Genomic DNA, 26,039 nt, shown 5'->3' with positions numbered 1-26,039 from the left:
GTGGTAAATGTCACTCACTCACTCACTCTCGACCATTATCTCTCTTAATCCGATCATTTTCACCCTTTCACTCGTTTATTTTTGGGATAAACCTCAATTTAAAACAAAATGCATTCTCATTTAATAAGATGTGTTGCAGTTACTGATTATGGCATGTATTGTTTTCATAATTCATATCAATATTGGTGTTAATGTTGTTTTCATTTGTAAAGTTCTTTTTTCTTTCTCTTTGACTTCTAAGCATGTAAGAAAAGTCATGTAGACATCCCTGGGACTGGTTTAGCAGGTGGTAGTATAGGAGATTTGTCATATGCCATAACATTTTCAGTATACCTTAAATACTTATGATTTGATATATTTTTGTATTTATGGAGGTATAAACATAAAAACAAGTGTTCACACACAGATTTACGCAATTTGTGCATACCGGTTCCTACATGAATGACTCTATATGTGCAAAATATATTGAATTCAATTCTTATTATCAGAGCTCCAGATAAGCTGTGTATCTGCGTAAAATACGCATAAAAAATGCAGAAATGCACAGTAAAATAAAATCCAAGCGTATCAAATACGCAACGAACATTACAGATTCGCTACAAAAATAACACTTGTGCGTATCATCAAAATATTGTGAAGTAACCCTGCGTATTCGATTAGTAAATCAGCAACTTATTTTGAAATTATAAACGGACATTCCGTCAACCTTGCCAAACTTCACGATGACAGTTACATCATGATCATTTGCCATCACACTTTCTTGTGGAAGTATCGTGGTATATTTTAGTCCTATAAAGCTCTTGAACCCACACGACACCAGTTTGCAGGGACTAGATGAATAGTGTTTTTAAATATTTAACTTAAATACCCACATGTGTAAAAACTAGTGGGTAACAGAAATTTGAGTACCCAGATAGAATTACTGATACCCAATGATTTTAAAATGCATGGGTAAAATACCCACAACAACAAAAGCTTTTCTGGAGCTCTGTTATTAATAAATAATTCAAAAATAGTAACTTCACAAACTGCAATTTAAGCATTAAAAAACAACACCTGTAGACAATCAGAGACACCATTAAGTGAAATAATACAACACAAGACCCGCTCACCATATTTAATATCAGCAAGTCAAGAAACAGTAGTCTAGTGGCGGGCATAGCCTTTTTTTGGTTTATGAGAACATAATGGAAAAAACCCTGATTGTTCAGCCAATCATATGCCTTGGAATCACTTGCATTTTATTACTATTTATGTGAAGAAATGAAGAAGCTGGGGGGGGGGGGGGGGGGGGGGGGGGTAGCAGTTATTTGTGTCAACTTTGTATATATGGATTTTGTAATAAAATGTGCAATTTCTGTCGATCTTTGAGTTTTGATCATAACTTTAGTTGACATTACTGGAGGTCAGATCCGGGGTAGAATAGGTCTTCAGCAATCCACGCTTACTGTAAAAGGCGACTATGCTTGTCGCAAGAGGCGACTAACTTGATAGGGTGGTCAGGCTCGCTGACTTGGTTGATGCATGTCATCGTATCCCAATTGCGTGGATCAATGCTCATGATATCAGTCGCTGGATTGTCTGGTTCAGACTCGATTATTTACAGACCGCCGTCATATAGCTGAAAGAATGCTGGACATTTGATGACTGCCGCGAAGAACAACAAACACAACTTGACAAATATAATCGAGTCATATTGTATAGTCATTTAATAAATCCAAGTGTTGGATAGTATGTAGGTTTGGGGACAAATCAGGTGGTTCAACACATCATCCATACTCGCTGAATAAAGGTTAGCTTCTGTTCCTTTAGTAATGTTTCGTTGATGCACTTAAGCAACATGGATTGTATTTCCGTAAAAAAACCCACGTTGACGCCATGTGACCTCCGATGTTTTAAATAGAAGATAATAAATTCAATATTCAGCCATGAGAACTAGAGGCATTATATAAACTCTCTGAAGTAAGGTAATGGCTTCATCACAAAGAATTGAAGAGATGGCAAATCAAACTTAATTACAAGATAGTATGGAACATTCTCGTCTGGATTTGTTTTTCAAACAAACTGTAAACCATTTCTCCGGATAAGACAATCACATTCCATACTGGAGAAAGAAAAAACTTGATAAATATTTCTTTGTATGAATTTCAAATTTAATTCGTCAATTAAGAAAATACAGCCAACACCAATTTAGTTATTTGCTAGGCCTTCAGAAATACACGTATTGCAATACAAACTTTGCGTATTGATATTTTCCACTAGTCACAGAAGAATTAGCATATAATTATGTAAATAATATCTACTTTCTTGAGGCATTTGGATCGACTGGGTTCCTACCTAAACCATGTAAACAGCACATGCTCCACGATGTTTACATGAACATTCGATATTTATGACATTATAGGTAGTCTCGTTTATCCATACTACCCATCTCGCAATCTGAAGTCTGGATTATTGAATGAAAGTACAATAAGAACAGCACAGATGTATATTATTGGGGCCCCATTATGTATCGCAACACGGCTCTCCCTATTGCGATATATTGCAATACGATTTATGTGCCAGTACGTCACCCTATTATTTGTTTTCTAAATTGCCCCCTGTCCCTGTTTGGTAGGAAACTTCAAGCGTCTTACAACAAAGCTTGCCTTGCAAACATGGATTGCACAACATGGATGGGATCAAAATGAATTAAGGCTTTGCAGAAAAAAAGGACTAAAATAAAACGAAATAAAATAATATAATATTTTTCATCAGAGGAAGACGTATTCCTGTCTTCAAAATACACATAAATTTGAAACGTCGTTCTCCATGTACACTTGTGAGGAATGCGAACACGCCATGAACAAAGCACATTTTTTCCATTTTAACCATATAAGTACAGACTGCTGTTACATTTCGTTCTTCACTCCCATCGGTCATTGTGTCAGTGTAACTAAAGTACGCGCCTTGTCATTCAGTTAAAGCATGCACGACCACGTTGATTGGTTTTTCTTAAGGCTGATTTGAACAGTATATCAGTTACTTCATGCGTGTCAGCATGGTGTTGGAGCTCAATCTGAGACGTTTTTCACCTTGCCGCGCAACCCTCGGGCACGGATATGGTGCTGTCGACAAAGCTTGCTTTTTTTAGTAGTATAATTAACCCTAGTGGAATAGTCGACAAAGTTTGACAACCCACACATACATATCCTTCGACAAAATATTTGTTTGTTTCCATTCATCAATGTTTTCGGACAAATAATTATCACGTAAGGCGAAAGTCGTTTGCCGATAGTATTTGAAATCCATGTACCCGCAGAAGGCACTGCGTCAGACACTTTCTAATGTTTCTGACTTCTTGTTTGTTTAATGCTGATTTAGCAAACATAGTGTATTCAATGCAAACACAGTTTTCACACTTTCCAATTACTCGAGGCTGGGGACGGTGTTTCCACAAATGACGTCACATCCGTTTTGCTTGTTTCGAAATCATCTCCCTGTTCCACACCGGAATCTTCTAGCCCCGATATACCGCTGATACCCTGCCTCCTCCGTTGTAACATCTGTTTCATTTTGCCGGCTTTGACCGCTCTTTCCCTGGACTTCTCCCGGTAGAACAGGTACGTCAGTCCCCCAAGGAACGTCGCCGTGACGGCCACACTGACGAATATTAGGATGTAGTTGGCTGTGCCATATACAGGGGGCTTGTTCATGATGGGGCCTGTGGATAGAGTGAAAAGAAAGCCTTTATCAAACACTGGGCGTGATAACGTGAAGGCGTAAGTTGGATTGAAAACCTCATTGATGTTTGTTTGTTGTTTAACGCCACACTTAGCAATATTCCAGCTATTTGATAGCGATCTGGAAATAATCGGCCTGGATCATTAAATCATCCAGTGATTGACATCATGAGCACCGATCTACGCAATTGGGATACGATGACGTGCATCAACCCAGTCAGCGAGCCTGACCACCTGATCCCGACAAGCATAGTCGCCTCTTACGACAGGCATGGGTTGCTGAAGATCTGTTCGTTATCCGGGTCTTCACGGGTCAAAGCGACTTTGAAGGCTATTTCAGTTTTATCGCGATATGTCTGCTTGCTGTGAGGAAAAGCCCGATAATACAGAGGTCTTAAACGTTCACCACCTACGAGACCGGACCGTGTGCTATTTCGACAAACAATAAATCATAAGGGCAAAACACTGAGTCGGAACCACGATCATAAGATCCTGGCACAACTAAGGGACATGACACTGTGAGTTGAATGAGGAAGAATAGGGTCTACATTGTATTTGAGGGTTGGTCCACGTTGTCATGGTATGACGTTATCATTCCTTCCTCCTGTCCCCCTCGACTAACAGTTGCAAGATTATATATTTGTAAAAGAAAATTCTATTTCAGTTGTTGAAAACACCCACAGATATCTTTAACGCTTCAGGATATTAGCGCATATCTCGACAAGTATGCATATTATAAAACAATAAAGTCAGCAACGAAGCGAAAAGCTTCACAGCAGCGCTTGACACATTCGTTATGTTTTAAATAGGTAACAATACACCGCTGTGCGGAGCGTGGTGGAAATCTGCGTATCAACCACAAGGATGTCACGATTGATGGTCCACGTCAACGAATGAGGCAATTTGGCCATTTTACCTCCTACACAGTTAACGTTTTACTTGGAACATTGGTCATTAATACGTGTATTGACGTTATCTAGCTTGGGCTATAGCGTGCTTTTGCTAATCTGATATTTGAGATTTTTCTGGAACAGTTTATGTCGTTTCTACAAAACGATCCTAGTACGTCTTTATTAAACTATATGAACTACGACAATCGTGCTGTCATGTTAATATAGGGGCGGTCGGGTAGCCTTGTGGTTAAAGCGTTCGCTCGTCACGCCGAAGACCTGGGTTCGATTCCCGACATGGGTACGTGTGAAGCCCATTTCTGGTGTCCCCCGCCGTGATATTGCTGGAATATTGTTAAGCGGCGTAAAACCATATTCACTCACTCATGTTGATATAAAACGTCAACGCGAGTGAAAAATCTCGATTACCCAGACACAGATTCCACTGGGCGTAAAAGGCAAAATGGCGGTGAAAATTATATGAATGGATCACTGAAATTCAGTGACGAAAGGTTTACTGTGAGAACTACGACAATCGTACGTATAGTTTCAGCTGTGAGAGAGCTCTAAGTCAATCGTACGTCCATGTTAAACTATGGGAGCTACGACAATGGTATGTCTATGTCAAACTATAGGATCTACAACCATCGTACGCCCATTTTTAACTATTGGATCTAAGACAATCGTATGTATGTGTTACATAATGGGAACTACGGCAATCATACGTCTATGTTATAATATGGGAGCTGCGGCAATCGTACGTCTAAGTTACATAATGGGAGCTACGACAATCATACGTCCATGTTAAAAATATCCGATCTCAGAAAATTGTAGCGCCCATTTTCATCCATAGAGCCAGGTTGGAAATAAAAATACGTCAATTTCACATGTATCCGTTTTTTTTATTAGATCTGACGCTCAACCATAGCAAGAGTTTTAGCGCATTATACAAAATGAAAATTTTATTATGACATCATTTGAATGAATGAGTACTACTATGACACAATGTGGCATTAACACGTAAGTGAAGAAATTATAGACATAAAAATGATTACGTGTAGATGTTTGGCGATAAAAAAAATGCCAGAATGCTGAAAATAATATGCTCAAGAAACATGACAGACTCTTGGACAATAAGAACCATTAACTAATATTTCTATGAATGGATTTTTTTCTGTGAATCAAGTAGGAATGGATGAAGATAGACGTAATTAAAAAACATAATTACTCAGCGTGATAAAAGGATTTGGAAGAAAAAAATGAAATCTAACGGTTAAACGGAATGTTGGAGCTTGGATTCAAAATTGAAAGTAAAATGTAAATTATGAAACATAACCTCTTTATTTATCGCCACTTATATATTCATAAATAATAACGCTCCAACGTACGCTTATCCCCTTGATATTATCTGTTGTTTATCATAATTCGCATTTAAAGTGCAAACGAAAAATCTATTGACAGAGAAAGCCCCAAAAATTATTAGCCGCAATAAGCATGAATTAATTATATATCAGTCATTTTTCACTACAGCGTTTTCGTTCGTGAAATATCAATACATTGTAATATCCGCTGTCTGACTAGCGCATAAAGAGGCAGTGAGCCGTATTGTGGCTCCACTATTATTCACAGTGATTGACGTGAACATTTCCCCACATTGTCAGCGGCGGATACTGTACAAACCGCAGGGAAGTCTGGGTAAGCGGATTATGTCGGTCACTTGCAATCAACATGCCGCCAGCAGCTACACTCCTTAATATACTGAGGGAAACAAATAAGGGAACACCATTTCATTGCAGTGTCCCTTTATTTATTCCCAGATTTTTACCCACAGTGACATCCATAGCTTGTGAACAAAACCTGGAAAACAATAAAGGAGCACTTGTATTTTCATGTGTTCCCTTATTTGTTTTCCTCAGTATATAAGTACTCAAGCACATGACGCTGATTGACTTTCTATCTTCATAATACATGTTCATGAATTCGTGCAACACATATCGCTTCTGTAACTGACATCTATGCGCAATTGTAGCCACTTATTTATTTATTCACATGATCTCCTATTCCAAGATTGTGTAAACTATCTTAATATTCTTTTGAGGGGGCACGGGTGGCCCAGTCGTCAAAGGCGCCGCGATTCGCTGTGCAGAGTTGCGTCCCTTGGGCACGCCAGAAACCTATGATTGTGGGTTCGAATCCCGGTTCACCCCGATTATGTTTCTAGGTTTGTCAGCACCATACCCGTGCTCGTGGGTTTCACCGAAGTGGTAAACGTCTGAGACCTGCATCACTTCGGGCTTTCCTCCCACATTAAGCTGTCACGCCGCAATATAACTGGAATTTTGTTAAAAGCGGCGTTAAACCCAACTCACTCACTCACTAATATTCTTTTGGCTCTATATTGCCATTGGAACTGACTGACAGTAGAGGCAATTAAGTCAAGGCCTTTCTTAATAGCTTGGCTACCCGCTAACTGACAGCGGTCGGACTGAAAGTATGGACCGCAATGTGGGTTCCTATCGCTTTCCTGGCCCCAACACACCCTCCCTTACCCACACACCCCCAACGCGCCCCCTCCGGGAATTTAGGGTCTTGTGTGTAGGGTGTAACTATAGGGTGTAGGGTCCTGGGTGAAGGGTGTATGCCATGGGTTTTAGTTAACGACTCTCATGGTTATGAAACGTTCGGAATCGTACAGCGGAGTCCGCTTTTCTGAGATTTCTGGTGATAATGGAAATGGTTTTGTTTCTTTTATTTACAAAGGGACAGAGGAAGGCCCTGCCATTCGTGTCGGGGATTGACTCCATGGCAGTCGGTGAGCGCGAGATGTAGGGTCCAGTGCTGGTCTGGATGCGACTAACTGACGATCCTCAGGGGGGAACCCCAATGAAAACCAAATGACACTACCTCCCCCCCCCAAAAAAAAATAAAAAAATAAATAAATAAAACAACAACAACAACAAAAACAACAACAAAAACCACACAAATAAAACAAAACAACAAAAACAAAACACACACAAACTGATAGAGGTTTGATATTTTGGTATTTTTGACCCCTCCCTTTTTAAAATGCTGGATCCGCCCTTGTTACAGGTGTGTAAATCTACTGCACTGGGCCCCGATCATGCAGGGATGATTAGCCAAAAGGAGATGTGTGTCGTTTATATTATTCCGTCACTGCTTTAAAGTAACGTTTTACCGACACGACATATTACACGCTCTGCAATGTGTGGACGAAGAACAAGCCCAATGTTACCTACTGTTGTCGACACTCCAGTACTCCAGTGCAAATCCTCTGCTGGCATCGTCCACCTGCACGTGGAACTGGATATAGATGGCCCCGAAAGTCGAGGTGACGTTTCCCTTGAAATGTGTGTCCCCGCACACCACCCTCAGACTGGGGCTCAGGGGGCTAGGACCTGTGGGGGCAGATGGGATCATACCATTGTTTAATGTTAACTTCAGTTTTCTCATTTTGTTTTCTAACAATCAAATTTAAGAATTAACAATACAAACAATAATGTTTCTATACGTTTATCAATGGCAAAAAAATAATAATCAAGAAACAAATAATAAATACTATGTTTGTTATCTTTTGGAATTAATTTCTTTTACATGTTACTATATCCTGGCTGATTACATCGCATTCTGTGGGTCATAGTATCTACAGCTTATTTTTCAGGCTCTCGATTTTTTAAACGACCTTAGGGCTAAGATTAAAGCTATCGAAAGGAAATCGTACACTGTCGTAGCCTGTTTTCAAAACTGTCGTAGACCTCGTAAATATATATTAAGAATGTCATAAATTTTAAGAAAGCTCCATACCTGTCGTAAGTTTTATTTTCTATTTTCATCCCAAAATGGCGGCATGCTTTGCCATAGATATATTTAATGCTGACGATGACAGATTGATATGAAAACCATGAATATTGCGATTCAGAAACCGTCGATACGCTGGTCTGAATATGGACCAATCTCTTTGATTAACTTTGTAATCCCTTCATTCAGATGATCGTTCAAGTCCCCTCCTACCCGAAACTCCAAGTAAACAACCAACGTCAGGTTTATGCAAACAATACTTACGAGCAGATTCCTTGGCAAATCCTATTATTTGATCCTTGATCCTATGCTTTATACACCTATGTTAAAAAACTCGCTTCCTTATTCACATATGCTTCTCCAGCTATCACAACAAGCACTTATTGTCTGTCTCGGGTTAACACAGCATGTTGTAGATCTACGCAATTGGGAATTTCCCTCTTCGCGGAACGTCCTTCTTTCTTGACAACTCTTACGTTTAATGAAGTGCGACCTTCAGTGTGAGGTAAGGTATCCCCAACGCACACTTATACTGCTCCGAGGCATGAACAGAAGCAGGCCGTTACCTGTATGTCAACACAATTACTTTGTGCAAGTGTAATATAAGGTCCACACTGGGCTGGACAACAATAACTTGGATCATTGGTCAAACAAATGGAGATGCTGTAATCATTTAACAGCACTCTTATGCTAGACATTTATTGATCATAATAATCGTTGGCCAGTGTGCTGTTCAGTTTGCAGTTCTACACAAATATCTCCTGACATAATCTGTTGATATATTGCGGGTGGCAAGACGTGGGCTGTGAACATTACCGAGGACGGGGGAATTATATATACGAAAAGGTCGTTCTGCGTTCACGTCTGTCCACAAGCCTTGTGTGGCATTTATATATCTTCAACATGGTCGGGTAGCCTAGTGGTTAAAGCGTTCGCTCGTCACGCCGAAGACCTGGGTTCGATTCCCAACATGGGTACAATGTGTGAAGCTCATTTCTGGTGTCCCCCGTCGTGATATTGCTGGAATATTGCTAAAAGCGGCGTAAATCCATACTCACTCACTCACTCAACATGGGCATAAACATACCAGACAGTTAGTTTTATTCAATACGTACGGAAACTAAACTCTTTGTCTTGACGTTCTAAAGGGGTCTGTATACCGTTCAAGTGAACTCCCTACTCTCCATGCATAGAACACAGTTTGTACCACATTGTAATGCATCGCAGGGACTAAACATTATATGGAAAGGAAAAAACAACATGTTCTTAAAATTGCTAGAATAGGTTTGCTTGTTCGTTTGTCCATTTCCTGTCCAACGCCACAAAGCCCCGTCTCTCATATATAAGCGTATGTGTTGAAGCGCTGACTGAATTTTTTTCTGCCTTAAACACACAGCCCCCCCCCCCCCCCCCACACACACACACATCCACCAAACCCTACACACCGTAAATTATATGGTTGGTGCCTGAGGATTTTATTTGGTGGATGGTTGGACCACTCTAATGTCCTTTCAACACAACCCCAGCAAAAGCTCCTTCCTTATGTAAAACAATGGTCACAAAGCAATATTTTAAATCGTGAAAAACGATGACACAAATAGCTCTCCGTACCATCTTTAACAACCATGTAATCCCTAGTACAACTGTGGGAGGCGGGGCCGAACCAATCAGTGATGTGGAACCGGATGACGTCATTGGCTCTCTGCGAGGATATCACCCAGGAACACCTCTGCGGAGCACTGAAGGATGATTTCAGTTGAAACGCATATATCTAGTACATAATCGATTTACATATGTATACTTCAACTACCCCAAATGTGATTATAGCTATGCTGTTGACAGATGATTTCTTTTGTCAATTATTATGTACACAATACTATTTATAAAACAAGGACGGGTTATATAGTTCTAAACAGGGCCTAATGATGTTCATTCTGCTGGTTGACTCGTGATGTCTAGACTGCAGGTGGCCGGTGATGTCTAGACTGCAGGTGGTCTAGTGATGTCTATATTGCTGATGGCCTAGTGATGTCTAGACTGCAGGTGGCCTAGTGATGTCTAGACTGCTTGTTGCCTAGTGATGTCTAGACTGCTGGTGGCCTAGTGATGTCTAGATTGCTGGTGGCCTAGTGATGTCTAGACTGCAGGTGGCCTAGTGATGTCTAGATTGCAGGTGGCCGGTGATGTCTAGACTGCTGGTGGCCTAGTGATGTCTAGATTGCAGGTGGTAGGTGATGTCTAGACTGCAGGTGGCCTAGTGATGTCTAGATTGCTGTCGGCCTAGTGATGTCTAGACTGCAGGTGGCCGGTGATGTCTAGACTGCTGGTGGCCTAGTGATGTCTAGATTGCAGGTGGTAGGTGATGTCTAGACTGCAGGTGGCCGGTGATGACTAGATTGCAGTTGTCTTAGTGATGTCTAGACTGCAGGTGGCCAAGCAATGTGTAGACTGCAGGTTGACTAGTGATGTCTAGACTGCTGGTGGCCTAGTGATGTCTAGATTGCAGTTGTCTTAGTGATGTCTAGATTGCTGGTGGCCTAGTGATGTCTAGACTGCTGGTGGCCTAGTGATGTCTAGATTGCAGTTGTCTTGGTGATGTCTAGACTGCATGTAGCCTGGTGTTGTCCAGACTACAGTTGGCCTGGTGTTGCCTAGACTGCTGGTTGCCTAGTGATGTCTAGATTGCAGTTGTCTTAGTGATGTCTAGACTGCAGGTGGCCAAGCGATGTGTAGATTGCAGGTTGACTAGTGATGTCTAGACTGCTGGTGGCCTAGTGATGTCTAGATTGCAGTTGTCTTAGTGATGTCTAGATTGCTGGTGGCCTAGTGATGTCTAGACTGCTGGTGGCCTAGTGATGTCTAGATTGCAGTTGTCTTGGTGATGTCTAGACTGCAGGTGGCCTAGTGATGTCTAGACTGCAGGTGGCCAGTGATGTCTAGACTGCTGGTTGCCTAGTGATGTCTAGATTGCAGGTGGCCTAGTGATGTCTAGATTGCAGGTGGCCTAGTGATGTCTAGATTGCTGGTGGCCTAGTGATGTCTAGACTGCAGGTGGCCTAGTGATGTCTAGACTGCAGGTGGCCGGTGATGTCTAGACTGCTGGTGGCCTAGTGATGTCTGGATTGCAGGTGGTAGGTGATGTCTAGACTGCAGGTGGCCGGTGATGTCTAGATTGCAGTTGTCTTAGTGATGTCTAGACTGCAGGTGGCCAAGCAATGTGTAGACTGCAGGTTGACTAGTGATGTCTAGACTGCTGGTGGCCTAGTGATGTCTAGATTGCAGTTGCCTTAGTGATGTCTAGACTGCAAATGGCCAAGCAATGTGTAGACTGCAGGTTGAATAGTGATGTCTAGACTGCTGGTGGCCTAGTGATGTATAGATTGCTGGTGGCCTAGTGATGTCTAGACTGCTGGTGGCCTAGTGATGTCTAGATTGCAGTTGTCTTAGTGATGTCTAGACTGCAGGTGGCCAGGCGATGTGTAGACTGCAGGTGGCCTGAGGATGTCTAGATTGCAGTTGTCTTGGTGATGTCTAGACTGCTGGTGGCCTAGTGATGTCTAGACTGCAGGTGGTAGGTGATGTATAGACTGCAGGTGGCCGGTGATGTCTAGATTGCAGTTGTCTTAGTGATGTCTAGACTGCAGGTGGCCAAGCGATGTGTAGACTGCAGGTTGACTAGTGATGTCTAGACTGCTGGTGGCCTAGTGATGTCTAGATTGCAGTTGTCTTAGTGATGTCTAGATTGCTAGTGGCCTAGTGATGTCTAGACTGCTGGTGGCCTAGTGATGTCTAGATTGCAGTTGTCTTGGTGATGTCTAGACTGCATGTAGCCTGGTGTTGTCCAGACTACAGTTGGCCTGGTGTTGCCTAGACTGCTGGTTGCCTAGTGATGTCTAGATTGCAGTTGTCTTAGTGATGTCTAGACTGCAGGTGGCCAAGCGATGTGTAGACTGCAGGTTGACTAGTGATGTCTAGACTGCTGGTGGCCTAGTGATGTCTAGATTGCAGTTGTCTTAGTGATGTCTAGATTGCTGGTGGCCTAGTGATGTCTAGACTGCTGGTGGCCTAGTGATGTCTAGATTGCAGTTGTCTTGGTGATGTCTAGACTGCATGTAGCCTGGTGTTGTCCAGACTACAGTTGGCCTGGTGTTGCCTAGACTGCTGGTTGCCTAGTGATGTCTAGATCGCAGTTGTCTTAGTGATGTCTAGACTGCAGGTGGCCAAGCGATGTGTAGACTGCAGGTTGACTAGTGATGTCTAGACTGCTGGTGGCCTAGTGTGTCTAGATTGCTGGTGGCTAGTGATGTCTAGACTGCAGGTGGCCTAGTGATGTCTAGACTGCTGGTGGCCTAGTGATGTCTAGATTGCTGGTGGCCTAGTGATGTCTAGACTGCAGGTGGCCTAGTGATGACTAGACTACAGTTGGCCTGGTGTTGCCTAGACTGCTGGTTGCCTAGTGATGTCTAGATTGCAGTTGTCTTAGTGATGTCTAGACTGCATGTAGTCTGGCGTTGTCTAGACTACAGTTGTCTTGGTGATGCCTGCACTGCAGGTGACCCGGTGATGCCTAGACTGCTGGTGCCCTGGTAATATCTAGACTGTAAGTGGTCTAGGAATATCTACACTGCTGATACTAAGTGTTCACTATTTTTTGTTTATCTCGAAATGGTTGTAGCAATTCTGTTTTTTATAATTTTATTATCATGTATTCATCATCTGCGATATATTTTCTTTTAATATTACACATTCACATTTCTTTCAATTGGGGTTTCAGAAACTATGTAGTTCATTGTGTCAGCCAGAGAGTGTTATTACCTACCCGTTTCTTAGGGAATCCATATCGGGGTACACAATGCCTTGTTTGTAGAGCTGAGCTGTGAGACTTTCCGCTTCGTTTAGACAACACTTCACTGAAAGTGAACACATACATTACACAGGATCTAAACGTACTACGGCTTCACGTAGACACGTACATTACATAGGATCTAAACGTACTGAAGCTTCACGTAGCACACGTACATTAAATAGGATCTAAACGTACTGCGGCTTCACGTAGCACACGTACATTACATAGGATCTAAACGTACTAGGCTTCACGTAGGAAACGTACATTACACAGTAATACTATCTAAACTTACTATGGCTTCTTCCAGGACACGCACATTACACAGGATCGGATTTTACTACAGCTTCACGTAGACACGTGCATTACACAGTAACTAAACTTACTAGTATGGCTTCACGTAGCACACGTACATTACATAGGATCTAAACTTACAACGGCTTTACGAAGGTCACGTACATTGCACAGCATCTAAACATACTACGGCTTCACGTAGGGCACGTACATTACACAGTAATACTATCTAAACTAACTATGGCTTCTTCCAGGACACGCACATTACACAGGAACTAAACTTACTACAGCTTCACGTTAGATACATACATTACACAGGATCGGATTTTACTACAGCTTCACGTAGTCACGTGCATTACACAGTAACTAAACTTACTAGTATGGCTTCACGTAGCACACGTACATTACACAGGATCTAAACTTACAACGGCTTTACGAAGGTCACGTACATTGCACAGCATCTAAACATACTACGGCTTCACGTAGGGCACGTACATTACACAGGATCTAAACTTACTTCGGCTTCACGTAGGGCACGTACATTACACGGGATCAAAACTTACTTCGGCTTCACGTAGGGCACGTACATTACACAGCATCTAAACTTACTTCGGCTTCACATGGGACACGTACATTACACGGGATCAAAACTTACTTACTCACACTTGGATGCTCAGATGAAGCAATATCGGCCCTTTTCTCTCATTTAGCAATCCTTATAATACATATTTAATCGTTTCAGAACTCCAAAACTTGTAAGTGCAAGAAAGGAAAAGTGCTAGTTGTCAGCAATTTCAACATGATTGACTCAAATATTTCAACTTTAAAATCTGACATTTCCAATGGACAAAAAAGGCTCTCATACTACCTCATCCTTTCCAGCACCCGCTTGACACTTGCCTTTGTTAATATGGTACGTCAGTGTGGCAAGGGAGACCGTGAGGAAAACCCATAGCTGCAATGTCATCTCTTCATGTTGACCCTGAGGAGACAATCACTGTTGGTAACAGTCGTCTGAGGATTGTGTCTGTGTGCAAACAATGTCGTCAAAGCTGTAGGGGCGTTTCTTCGTGTTTGCAAGCCACTGGAATAAAGTAATAAACCCCATTAGAATATTTCAACGACTGCTCTTAGTCTACCGGCGGCACCCATCGCGCTTTTCATGTCACTGGATGACAGGAATAGTGTAGACTGTGGGGTTAGGCAACAAACGAACACTTACCTTTTGCTGAAAATTGTGTGAGTGACAGGTGCTACTGACACATTGTAGGGGTAGAATAGGTCTTCAGCAACCCATGCTTGCCGTAAAATGTGACTATGCTTGTCGTAAGAGGCGACTAACTGGACCAGATGGTCAGACTCGATGACTTGGTTGATGCGTAGATCGATGCTCATGATGTCAATCACTGGATTGTCTGGCCCAGACTCGATTTTTTACAGACCGCCCCAATATAGCTAGAATATTGCTGAGTGTGGCGTTAAACAACAAACAATCAGACCTTTTAACGCACTGGATTGTTTGAAGTATTTGCTACTGGCATACATAAAAGATCTCCTTTGTAACTCTTACATCTTGTGACATGCATTCATTTGTAAATGAGATATGTGATTTGTATGATAGGTTGTCAACACCGCCAGTGCATTTAACATGTACACATGTTGGTGACTGTCACAAGAAAAGAACATAATTAAAACAATGGAAACGAATAATTATATAAAAGAAACTACTCCGGAAACCCGTTAAGGCAGATACAGCAAGTACAGCCAAGCGGCTCTAAAGAAAGAAAGAAACCTTCTTCCTCTAATTAGTCCTAAATGGTTAATCTATTATGACTTTCCTATGGAGGTAAAATCAATAATTCTGTTATAAAATATTACACAGCATAGGAACAAAATCAGACACAACAGATGATGAAGGACACCATACCCAATTACATCGAACTATCAAATCATTACAATAATGTGTGAATTGAAAACGATATATGATATCCGTGGCTCACCAAACTCGATCTGGTCCTATATGTTTTGATTAACGGCCCAAGTCAAGCGTTTTATCATTAAATCTGAACATATGAAACGGAGCTAACCGTCAGAAATAAAATGGTTCCGCATTCCATGTTAATGATCGAGTATTGATCTGTATCGATCTGTAATCCCCGTTTTGTCCCCGGCCCCGATCTGTCACAGGCATTGATCATAGCTGACCGACGGCAACGCTCTCTGAGTAGCTAAATGTCAGATCAACGATTAAGGACCCCACAATATCATATGACAACGGTAATCTTGGTAATTTATATGAATGTACCCCGTCTGGACCTTAACCAGAAATTGAAATTTCCCCATTTAGTTGAAGAGGATGCCCACACTAAATAATCCAAGAATGTCACCAAAACGACCCGTTCACAACACCTTTGCAATTTGTATTTGTTTTGTTTGTGACAATTTGAAAGAACTAAATTACCTTATGGTGGAGTATTGTTTTCTCGCCATCCAAAGTAGCACCGTGTCATCCAGATGAAGGGAGAGCCTGTTGGAAGTGACAAAAGACACATTATAGGCAATATACTAAAAAGTAAATGCCACTTTTTGACATATCTAGTGCACAAACGACATTTATGCACATGTTTATGGCACAATATAGAAATATATTATTTGTACAATGCTTTACTACCAATCACAGAGACCGAATATATCATCTTGTCTCTCACAAACATTTCAGACCCTCTGACCGCACCCCCCGCACCCCTTATAATATTAAATGTTAGGTCCTTGTCATTATTCTTTCTGGACATTATCTTATCTCTACATTACTCTATCTGTACATTACTCTTTCTGTACATTACTCTATCTGTACATTACTCGTTCTGTACATTACTCGTTCTGTACATTACTCTGTCTGTACATCACTCTTTCTGTACATTATTCTATCTGTACATTACTCTATCTTTACATTACTCTACCTGTACATTACTCTATCTGCATATTACTCTATATGTACATTACTCCTGTACCTTACTCTATCTGTACATTACTCTATCTGTACATTACTCTATCTGCATATTACTCTATATGTACATTACTCCTGTGCATTACTCTATCTGTACATTATTTATCTGTACATTACTCTATCTGTACATTACTCTATCTGTATATTACTCTATCTGTACATTACTCTAAATGTACATTACTCCTGTGCATTACTCTATCTGTACATAATTCCATCTGAAAATCACTCTTTCTGTTCATTACTCTATCTGTACATTACTCTATCTGTACATTACTCCTTCTGCACATTACTCCTTCTGCACATTACTCCTTCTGCACATTATTCCTTCTGTACATTACTCTATCTGTACTTTACTCTTTCTGCACATTATTCCTTCTGTATATTGCCCGTTCTATACATTGCTCCTTCTGTTCATTACTCTATCTGTACATTATTTATCTGTACATTACTCTATCTGTACATTACTCTAAATGTACATTACTCCTGTGGATTATTCTATCTGTACATTATTCTACCTGGAAATCACTCTTTCTGTTCATTACTCTATCTGTACATTACTCGATCTGTAAATAACTCCTTCTGCACATTATTCCTTCTATACATTACTCCTTCTGCACATTATTCCTTCTGTACATTACTCTATCTGTACATTACTCCTTCTGCACATTATCCCTTCTGTACATTGCCCGTTCTATACATTGCTCCTTCTGTTCATTACTCTATCTGTACATTACTCTTTCTGCACATTACCCTTTTTGTACATTACTCTATCTGTGCATTACTCTATATGTACATTACTCTATCTGTACATCACTCTTGTGCATAACTCTATCTGTACATTACTCTATCTGTACATTACTCCTGTAAATTACTCTTTCTGTACATTACCCTATCTGTACATTACTCTATCTGTACATTACTCTATCTGTACATTACTCCTTCTGCACATTATTCCTTCTGTACATTACTCCTTCTGTACATTACTCTATCTGTACATTACTCCTTCTGTACATTACTCTATCTATACATTACTCTATCAGTACACCACTCCTGTGCATTACTCTATCTGTACATTACTTTATCTGTACATTACTCCTTCTGTACATTACTCTTTCTGTATATTACCCTATCTGTACATTACTCTATCTGTACATTGCTCCTTCTGCACATTATTCCTTCTGTACATTAATCCTTCTGCACATTATTCCTTCTGTACATTACTCCTTCTGTACATAACTCTATCTGTACATTACTCATTCTGTACATTACTCTATCTATACATTATTCCTTCTGCACATTATTCCTTCTGTACATTGCCCGTTCTATACATTACTCCTTCTGTACATTAATCTTTCTGTACATTACTCTATCTATACATTACTCCTTCTGCACATTATTCCTTCTGTACATTGCCCTTTCTGTACATTACTCCTTCTGTACATTACTCCTTCTGTACATTACTCTATCTATACATTACTCTATCTATACATGACCCCTTCTGCACATTATTCCTTCTGCACATTACTCCTTCTGTACATTACTCTATCTGTACATTAATCCTTCTGTACATTACTCTATCTATACATTACTCCTTTGCACATTATTCCTTCTGTACATTGCCCGTTCTGTACATTGCCCGTTCTGTACATTACTCCTTTTGTACATTACTCCTTCTGTATATTTCTCTATCTATACATTACTCTATCTATACATTACTCTATCTATACATTACTCTTTCTATACATTACTCTATCTGTACATTACTCTTTCTGTACATTACTCTATCTATACATTACTCTATCTATACATTACTATATCTATACATTACCCCTTCTGCACATTATTCCTTCTGCACATTACTCCTTCTGTACATTACTCTATCTGTACATTACTCTATCTATACATTACTCTATCTATACATTACTCCTTCTGCACATTATTCCTTCTGTACATTGCCCGTTCTGTACATTACTCCTTCTGTACATTACTCTATTTATACATTACTCTATCTATACATTACCCCTTCTGCACATTATTCCTTCTGCACATTACTCTTTCTGTACATTACTCTATCTGTACATTAATCCTTCTGTACATTACTCTATCTATACATTACTCTATCTATACATTACTCCTTCTTCACATTATTCCTTCTGTACATTGCCCGTTCTGTACATTACTCTATCTGTACATTAATCCTTCTGTACATTACTCTATCTATACATTACTCCTTCTGCACATTATTCCTTCTGTACATTGCCCGTTCTGTACATTACTCCTTTTGTACATTACTCCTTCTGTACATTACTCTATCTATACATTACTCTTTCTATACATTACTCTATCTGTACATTACTCTTTCTGTACATTACTCTATCTATACATTACTCTATCTATACATTACTATATCTATACATTACCCCTTCTGCACATTATTCCTTCTGCACTTTACTCCTTCTGTACATTACTCCTTCTGTACATTACTCTATCTATACATTACTCTATCTATACATTACTCCTTCTGCACATTATTCCTTCTGTACATTGCCCGTTCTGTACATTACTCCTTCTGTACATTACTCTATCTATACATTACCCCTTCTGCACATTATTCCTTCTGTACATTGCCCGTTCTTTACATTACTCCTTCGATACATTACTCCTTCTGTATATTACTCTATCTATACATTACTCTATCTATACATTACTCTATCTATACATTACTCTATCTATACATTACTCTATCTGTACATTACTCTATCTATACATTACTCTATCTGTACATTACTCTATCTATACATTACTCTATCTATACATTACTCCTTCTGCACATTATTCCTTCTGTACATTGCCCTTTCTGTACATTACTCCTTCTGTACATTACTCTATCTATACATTACTCTATCTATACATTACTCTATCTATACATTACTCCTTCTGCACATTATTCCTTCTGTACATTGCCCGTTCTGTACATTACTCCTTCTGTACATTACTCCTTCTGTATATTACTCTATCTATACATTTCTCTATCTATACATTACTCTATCTATACATTACTCTATCTATACATTACTCTATCTGTACATTACTTTCTGTACATTACCCAATCTGTACATTACCAAATCTGTACATCTATATATCTATCAATCTATCTGTACATTTCTCTATCTGTACATTTCTTGCTGTACATTGTCCAATCTCTACATTACTATGTCTGCTCTGCGTGTCAACTCTCATGAGTCTGTACCATGTCCTGTAATCCACAAGGCTATTATGGATTAACAGTACATTTGAAAAGATACACCATTACAGTTACCCACATAAAACATCCAGGCAATAGACCCCCAACTTCGCACAAGCTCTATTTCACGCGGAACAATCAAAACATGAATATACAATCTAATTAATCCCACTAATAGCTCCCATATACGTTCTAATGCGTACTTACGCCACAGAATAGCAAGAAAGTTGGCTAAACGATCTGTTTGGTATAATTACTTCTGTCAAAGAACTATTGAGCTATTGATCGCACACGGAGCCGGTGCTGTGTTACTGTTAATGGCTGTTCACTAATAGACATCTGCATGCACATTGGCTGCACCTAGTCGTGCGTGCCTGTCAAGCTCTCTTGTTATTAACTGGTAACACAATGCTATTTTTATTACGCAAAGTGGTGGCAAACTTGCTTTATAGGAACTTAAAGGTTGATCTCGATTCGAATAGTTTGTGTGATTGTATGGGGGGAAAAGGGGAAAATCACCAAATTACAGTTTTGACCGAGTTTGTGGACATGAATCTTGGTGATTAGTCTACCACGAGATGTAATCTCACGGACTGTAATGCCATCTTTAGATATATGATGATTTATATAGCACTAGACACAACAGCATCAAATTAACATTTACAGTTTCATTTCGAAAGAGGACAGGGCCCTCTTTCACAAAGCGATCGTAGCGCTACGACTGTCGTGACTCTCATAGTTGACGATATGACAGACTTAAGGAAGTCGGAGAGCTAAGACTGCTTCCTGAAACGGGTCCCAGACACTTAACTCTGATATTGACTTTCATGGACTGAGTTCGTGACTAATCAAACCCGCTGTTTCCCTTGATAAGCAGATATCGAATCGAATGTCTGAACATTCACAACGGTCATAGGTTTTCCCATTCGTGCCTTATATATGTCATAAACTGACGTATACACCCATGGTTGATGGTGGCTATATGACACAAACAAGAAATGGTTATTCGATTGTGGTGTATTTCACTCGGTGTCATAGTTGTGTTTTGTACCTTAAGCTTGCAGCGTTTCGGCGACTGTTTTCAGCCTTGTTACATTTTGATAACGTTTGTATCCAGTTTGTATGCCAAATCCTTTATTCAAGTGTATACTTTCTTTTGCCCGGCAATTGAGTTGTAATCTAACACAGATGGTTAATGAATAGAATAATAGATATACACGTGTTAGTTGCTATAGTTAAAAAGATACAGCTTGAGATGAAATAGAAAAAAAGCATTTGTTTATAGGAATAGGAGCTCCACACCACGTTGAAGATTTCCATTATAGATTTAGACGTTGTAATTGGACAGTTTGTCTCTGTGTAATGAAGTGTGAACTAGGGCATTAACTGCTGGAAATACATACTTCAAACTTGACAGCAATGGCAATTTGCCCGATCGAAGTCCCCTCTTTAACATCCTCAGATATGTATGGATCTGTACATGTGTGTTTCTTTGTTTGCTTTTATGCCTTTTTGTTTAACATCGCCAGTGATCCAGTGATTGGTTTCATGAACATCGTTGATCCACGCCATTGGGAAACGACGACATTCAATCAGCAATCACCGCGTCTGACCCCCCGATTCAGTAAGCCGCCTAATCAAGACAATTAACAATGCCTATTTGGTCTGTAGTGGAAAATATCGATACAATTCATATTTTGTAATTTGTGTCAACATTTGATTATGCGGCTTAGACGTCCACAGAAATACAAGATTTTACTGCTTCGACACCCCTCACACCCCACACCCCCATTGTATGAACTCTAAATATTTAAGATAAAGATACTGCTGAAACGTTTGTTGTTATCTTGATCGCGTCAATTGTGAGTATAACATTCTTTACAAGAGTTTCAACAGTAAACATCGCGGCAAACTTGTGCGAATATTGCTAGAGAATATAAAACGTCAACGCCAGAGAGAAACCTGTCTCGATTATCACCCGAAACATATTCCATTGGGCACAAAAGAAGAAATAGCGGTTAAAATTAAATAAATTGATCACTGACAATCAGTTATGACACCAGGTGTTGGCGTAAAGGGTTAGCATGTCCTGTCCTACCGGAGACCTGCCACTCACACAATTTGCATGAGAAAGTAACAGTTTTTGTTGCCAGTACTCCTGTCATGCGACGGCGGCTTGTAAACAAGCCAGATAATCAAGTAATCAAGTGACTAGAAATCCAGCGACACAGCGCACTTATACTTTGTTGAAAATAAAAACGATATGTTAATTTTGAATAGCGTCTGCTGTGTACAAGTGCAGAGGTTTTGTTAGTTATAAGTAAAGAAAAACGTTTAGGAAATATATTCGTTTACCAACAAAGCTGGGGGCTGTTTTAAATGTCGCGGCCAAACAGCCCTTTTGAATACTCAGAATACCTTTTGAGTCAAGTCTTCAGTGAAATTATTTTCTGTGAAAGTAGGATCCGGGCCAAGGAAAAATTCTCCAGGAAACAAACGAAGCCCGAATTTATGAACGAATTACTTTTGTTTTACATATGCAACATCCATTCTGCCCTTACACACCCAAAATAAAATGATCGGCTCTAAGGCTGAATCCTATAGCCATCCCGCTCGGGTGTCTGAATGGCATTGCTGTTCCACTTAAACAATCAAATAAAATACAACACAAATCAACTCTACGACAGATGGCATAACCAAAACCACAACAGATGAATCAACATCGCAAGTTACTATAAAGCAATATAACAGCACGTAACTTCAGCTACTATATAACAGTCATTAACAACAGACGGAGCACAAGACGCTTAAAGCCACGAAGCTTAATGACAACATTTATATTACCAACCGAGATGTAGGCTGTCTTATTCCAGTGTATGGTGTGCTATGGATGCAATCCCCAACTGGCTGGTGGGGCTGCACACCCACATGACATAACGTCCCAAACTTACCACTGTCCGGAGCAAAAAGTCAGTCTCATGTTTTCTGTCAATAAAAGCTATTAACGATGGCGTGACCGTGTCAAAGAATCGATTTTCGAGATCCAACATGTGTTATTGGGTCCTTGGCAACAGTTGAGTGAAAGCGTTACTTCTGTAGACTCCTGACAACGGAAGCGAGACTATGCGAGTATTAACGCTAAACAAGGAGGCAGGTTTTACTGTTAATTTCCCATATCGACGTGCACGGGAACCAGTAATAGCAGCCTTTCGTAGCAATGGAATTGTGGCGAGAACAAAATCTGGTTATTGGCATGTTAGTACCCCTCTGGTCCTACAGTTTGTTAGTTTGGTGATGTGATTATATTCATTATATCATATGATTCGGGAGAGATTTTAGTGGCGAAAACTTCGATTCTTATAGGGTGAGTGGGATGTTATACTGTACGTGTGTCTTTTTTACGTCGTCAGTCGGTTACTTATAATTATAAAAAAACTGAAATCATCATCATCGTCGTCGTCTTTATCGTCATCATCAACAATATAATAATTTTATAATATTAAATTTCTAATTATAATTCACGATCCAGTAGTCAAGAATATTTCTCTAAGAATATTGCCATGGATAAGTAAAGAAGTATTACCTTAGTCTCGGCACTATAAGTTGAATATGACACAAAAAATACATCCATCTTGCATATTAACGTTTTTACTGACAAGTGTAATTTGGTCACAAGATTATGCGGCCCATGAAGATTTGTTTCATGCTGATTGGCTAGTTCCACAGTTAGGCCCATAACGTCATGTGGACGAAGATTGCACCATTCATTTTTCTTTATATTAAAAACAATTTAAAATTAGACGTCGTTCCAGCAATCGACTAGCTTCGCTGATGTCTTCTCAACGTGAGATCAGGAAACCACGTTTTATTGAAATAAAAGCGACAAAACCCTTTCCACATTCATAAGAAATCTCTGCAACAAGCAGAGTTGTACGATTCCGACTATATCATGATCATGTGTTTATGAATCACTATCAGTTAGTGATGATACCAGGTGCTCGCCAAAAGGTGAGCGTATCATGTTCCACCTGTAGCACCCGTCATAACCACATGCAGAGACAAGACATGGTACAAGTCAAAATAGGGAATTGCATCTAATATCATTTTTGTAACTGATGCGTCAAATTTGGAAATGTCCTTTACATGTCTACCATAAAACTTTTGAAAGCTTTATTGAGGCCTTGGATGTTGTAACCTTGATCAAACCTTCTGAGCATGAGTTGTATGACGGTCTTTGAAATCTTGAAAGAAAGAGCATGCTCAATTGTACCTCATAAGTTGTGAAATGTAGACACCAAGGGCTTGGGCTTCTGGACTCTTGCTCGACATAAAGAGAAGTTGACTACTGGAAAGTTGAAGTCACCCCTCTTGTCATACAGCCTTGTTGAGAGTGTTTTTGTCACTCGGAATCTTCATGCATCTCAATATGAAAAAGATGAAGCGGTCTCACTGGTCTCCTTTAATTTGTAGGTGGGTAAATCAGTGGAAGGTTTCCACCTCTTGGCCAAATTATTTTCTTTAGATTTTGCCAATCCGAGTAGAAATTCTGATTCATATGCATAAAGAAAAGAAAGACTTTAGGTAATATATAGAATAACCTCTCCGTAATAACGGATTTAGTTGTCCCTCTTGAATAAGGATTAAACATTTACCAACCAAATTCACTCGGGACTGACAATCTGTAATCTGTAAATTTTCTAACCGATTTTCTCTTCATATATATAGAGAGACGAAAAGACTTTCTCAGTGGTCTAGCGGATAGAGCAAAAGATCGGTGGTTCGATCTCCGGTCGAGTCATACCATAAGATGTGAGGTGAGGTGAAATTGGGTTTAACGTCGCGTCCAAGATTATTGCACTTATATAGCGACGTGCATGCACGTGTATGTGTGTGTGTGGCTGCTTGTACTAGTCCGGACTGATGCCGATTTATAGTGCTAGCTCACTGAGATACCATGCCGCAGTTTAACATGAATACCCCACTCAGACACAGTATACTGACTCCGAGCCGACCAGTCCTTGTTTTAGCCCCTTAATGCCGAGCGCCAGACAGGGTAACAACAAGTACAATCTTTTAACGTCTTTTTGTATGACGCGGCCCGGGATCGAACCCTGGACCTTCCGCTCTCCGGGTGGACGCTCTACCACAAGACCACGGAGGCGGTCTTCATACCATAAGACGTTAAAGGAAAGTATGTGTTGTTATCCTGCCTGGCGCTTGGCATTAAGGGGCTACTGTGTCTTAATGGGCTGTACATTTGAAACCTCTATAAGGTGTCTCAGTGGGCTAGCACACTATTAACCGACATTAATCCGTACGTTAACACACACACGGGCACGCACGCACGCACGCACGCACGCACGCACGCACGCACGCACAAACACACGTACGTTTTAACTTCAGCCATACTGTTACTTGGTCTTCAGTACCAAACCACTGGCACTGTTGCATATGCTCAAAGACCTGGACATGACACGGTGACAACACAGAGGCAGGATAGGATCATTTTAAGCTTGTCATAGGTTTTTTAATGACATCATCAGCGTTGCAATCGACGTCAGACATCGTCAGTTCAGTTTTCATTCAACCCCTTCTTCCAAGAAGAAGTTGGTGTGTTTAAAGACAACGCAGTTCACAAGGGCAAGGTGTCACTGTAGATGTTCCGCGCGATATTCTCTGTGCAAAAAACTTTAGAAATCTATGACTGTGGGTTCCAATCCCTGTGTTTCTAGGTGTGACAGCAGCATATCCGTGCTCGTGGCGTTAAACCCAACTCCCTAATGGCGATAATGCCCGTCCATACCGTGGAAATGTGGTCTTTGCCTTTGCCCGGCAACACGACTATACCAAGGATGGAGTGGCCTGCTAGGCCGTCCCACCTGGACATCTATGAACATAGTCTGGGATGACCTTTGGCGCCGTGTTTACAGAAGCAACTTTGTGTCACATAATTTTGGGATTCTCCCACGGGAGTGTACCGCCATACCCCAGGTTATCATTATGAAACTGGTGAGTGCGTGCGTGCGTCCGTGCGTGCGCGCGCGCGTGCGTGCGTGCGTGACTGCGTGAGTGAGTGAGTGAGTGAGTGAGTATGTTTTTTACGCTGCTTTTAGCAATATTCCAGCACAATCACGGCGGGGGACACCAGAAATGGGCTTCACACATTGTACCCCATGTAGGTGAGGATTATGAGGTCAATGTGCACGGGAGGAATAAGAAACAG

The 26,039-nt window shown here is 40.5% G+C and overlaps 1 protein-coding gene across 2 annotated transcripts; it reads right to left on the bottom strand.

Moving 5' to 3' along the window:
• Positions 1–1,677: 1,677 nt before the first annotated feature.
• LOC124148151 lies at positions 1,678–22,924 on the bottom strand. 2 transcript variants are annotated; one of them, XM_046519118.2, is made up of 7 exons: positions 22,665–22,924; positions 16,027–16,092; positions 14,466–14,547; positions 13,248–13,338; positions 10,040–10,167; positions 7,870–8,028; positions 1,678–3,703 (listed from the first exon to the last, which is right to left on the bottom strand). In XM_046519118.2, the coding sequence occupies exons 3-7, from the start codon at positions 14,530–14,532 to the stop codon at positions 3,396–3,398; spliced, it is 753 nt and encodes a 250-aa protein (XP_046375074.1). In that variant the 5' UTR covers positions 14,533–14,547; positions 16,027–16,092; positions 22,665–22,924; the 3' UTR covers positions 1,678–3,395. The 2 variants fall into 2 exon arrangements, with proteins under 2 accessions (XP_046375074.1, XP_046375073.1); XM_046519117.2 differs by having other exon boundaries at positions 1,679–3,703; positions 14,466–14,649; positions 22,665–22,923.
• Between the last annotated feature and the right edge of the window lie 3,115 nt (positions 22,925–26,039).

Source organism: Haliotis rufescens, unplaced genomic scaffold (genome assembly GCF_023055435.1).
Source record: "Haliotis rufescens isolate VD_foot unplaced genomic scaffold, xgHalRufe1.0.p SCAF_7, whole genome shotgun sequence".
NCBI lineage: Eukaryota > Metazoa > Mollusca > Gastropoda > Lepetellida > Haliotidae > Haliotis > Haliotis rufescens.
Note: the sequence above shows the minus strand (reverse complement) of the source record. Positions and strands in the feature narration are given on the sequence as shown.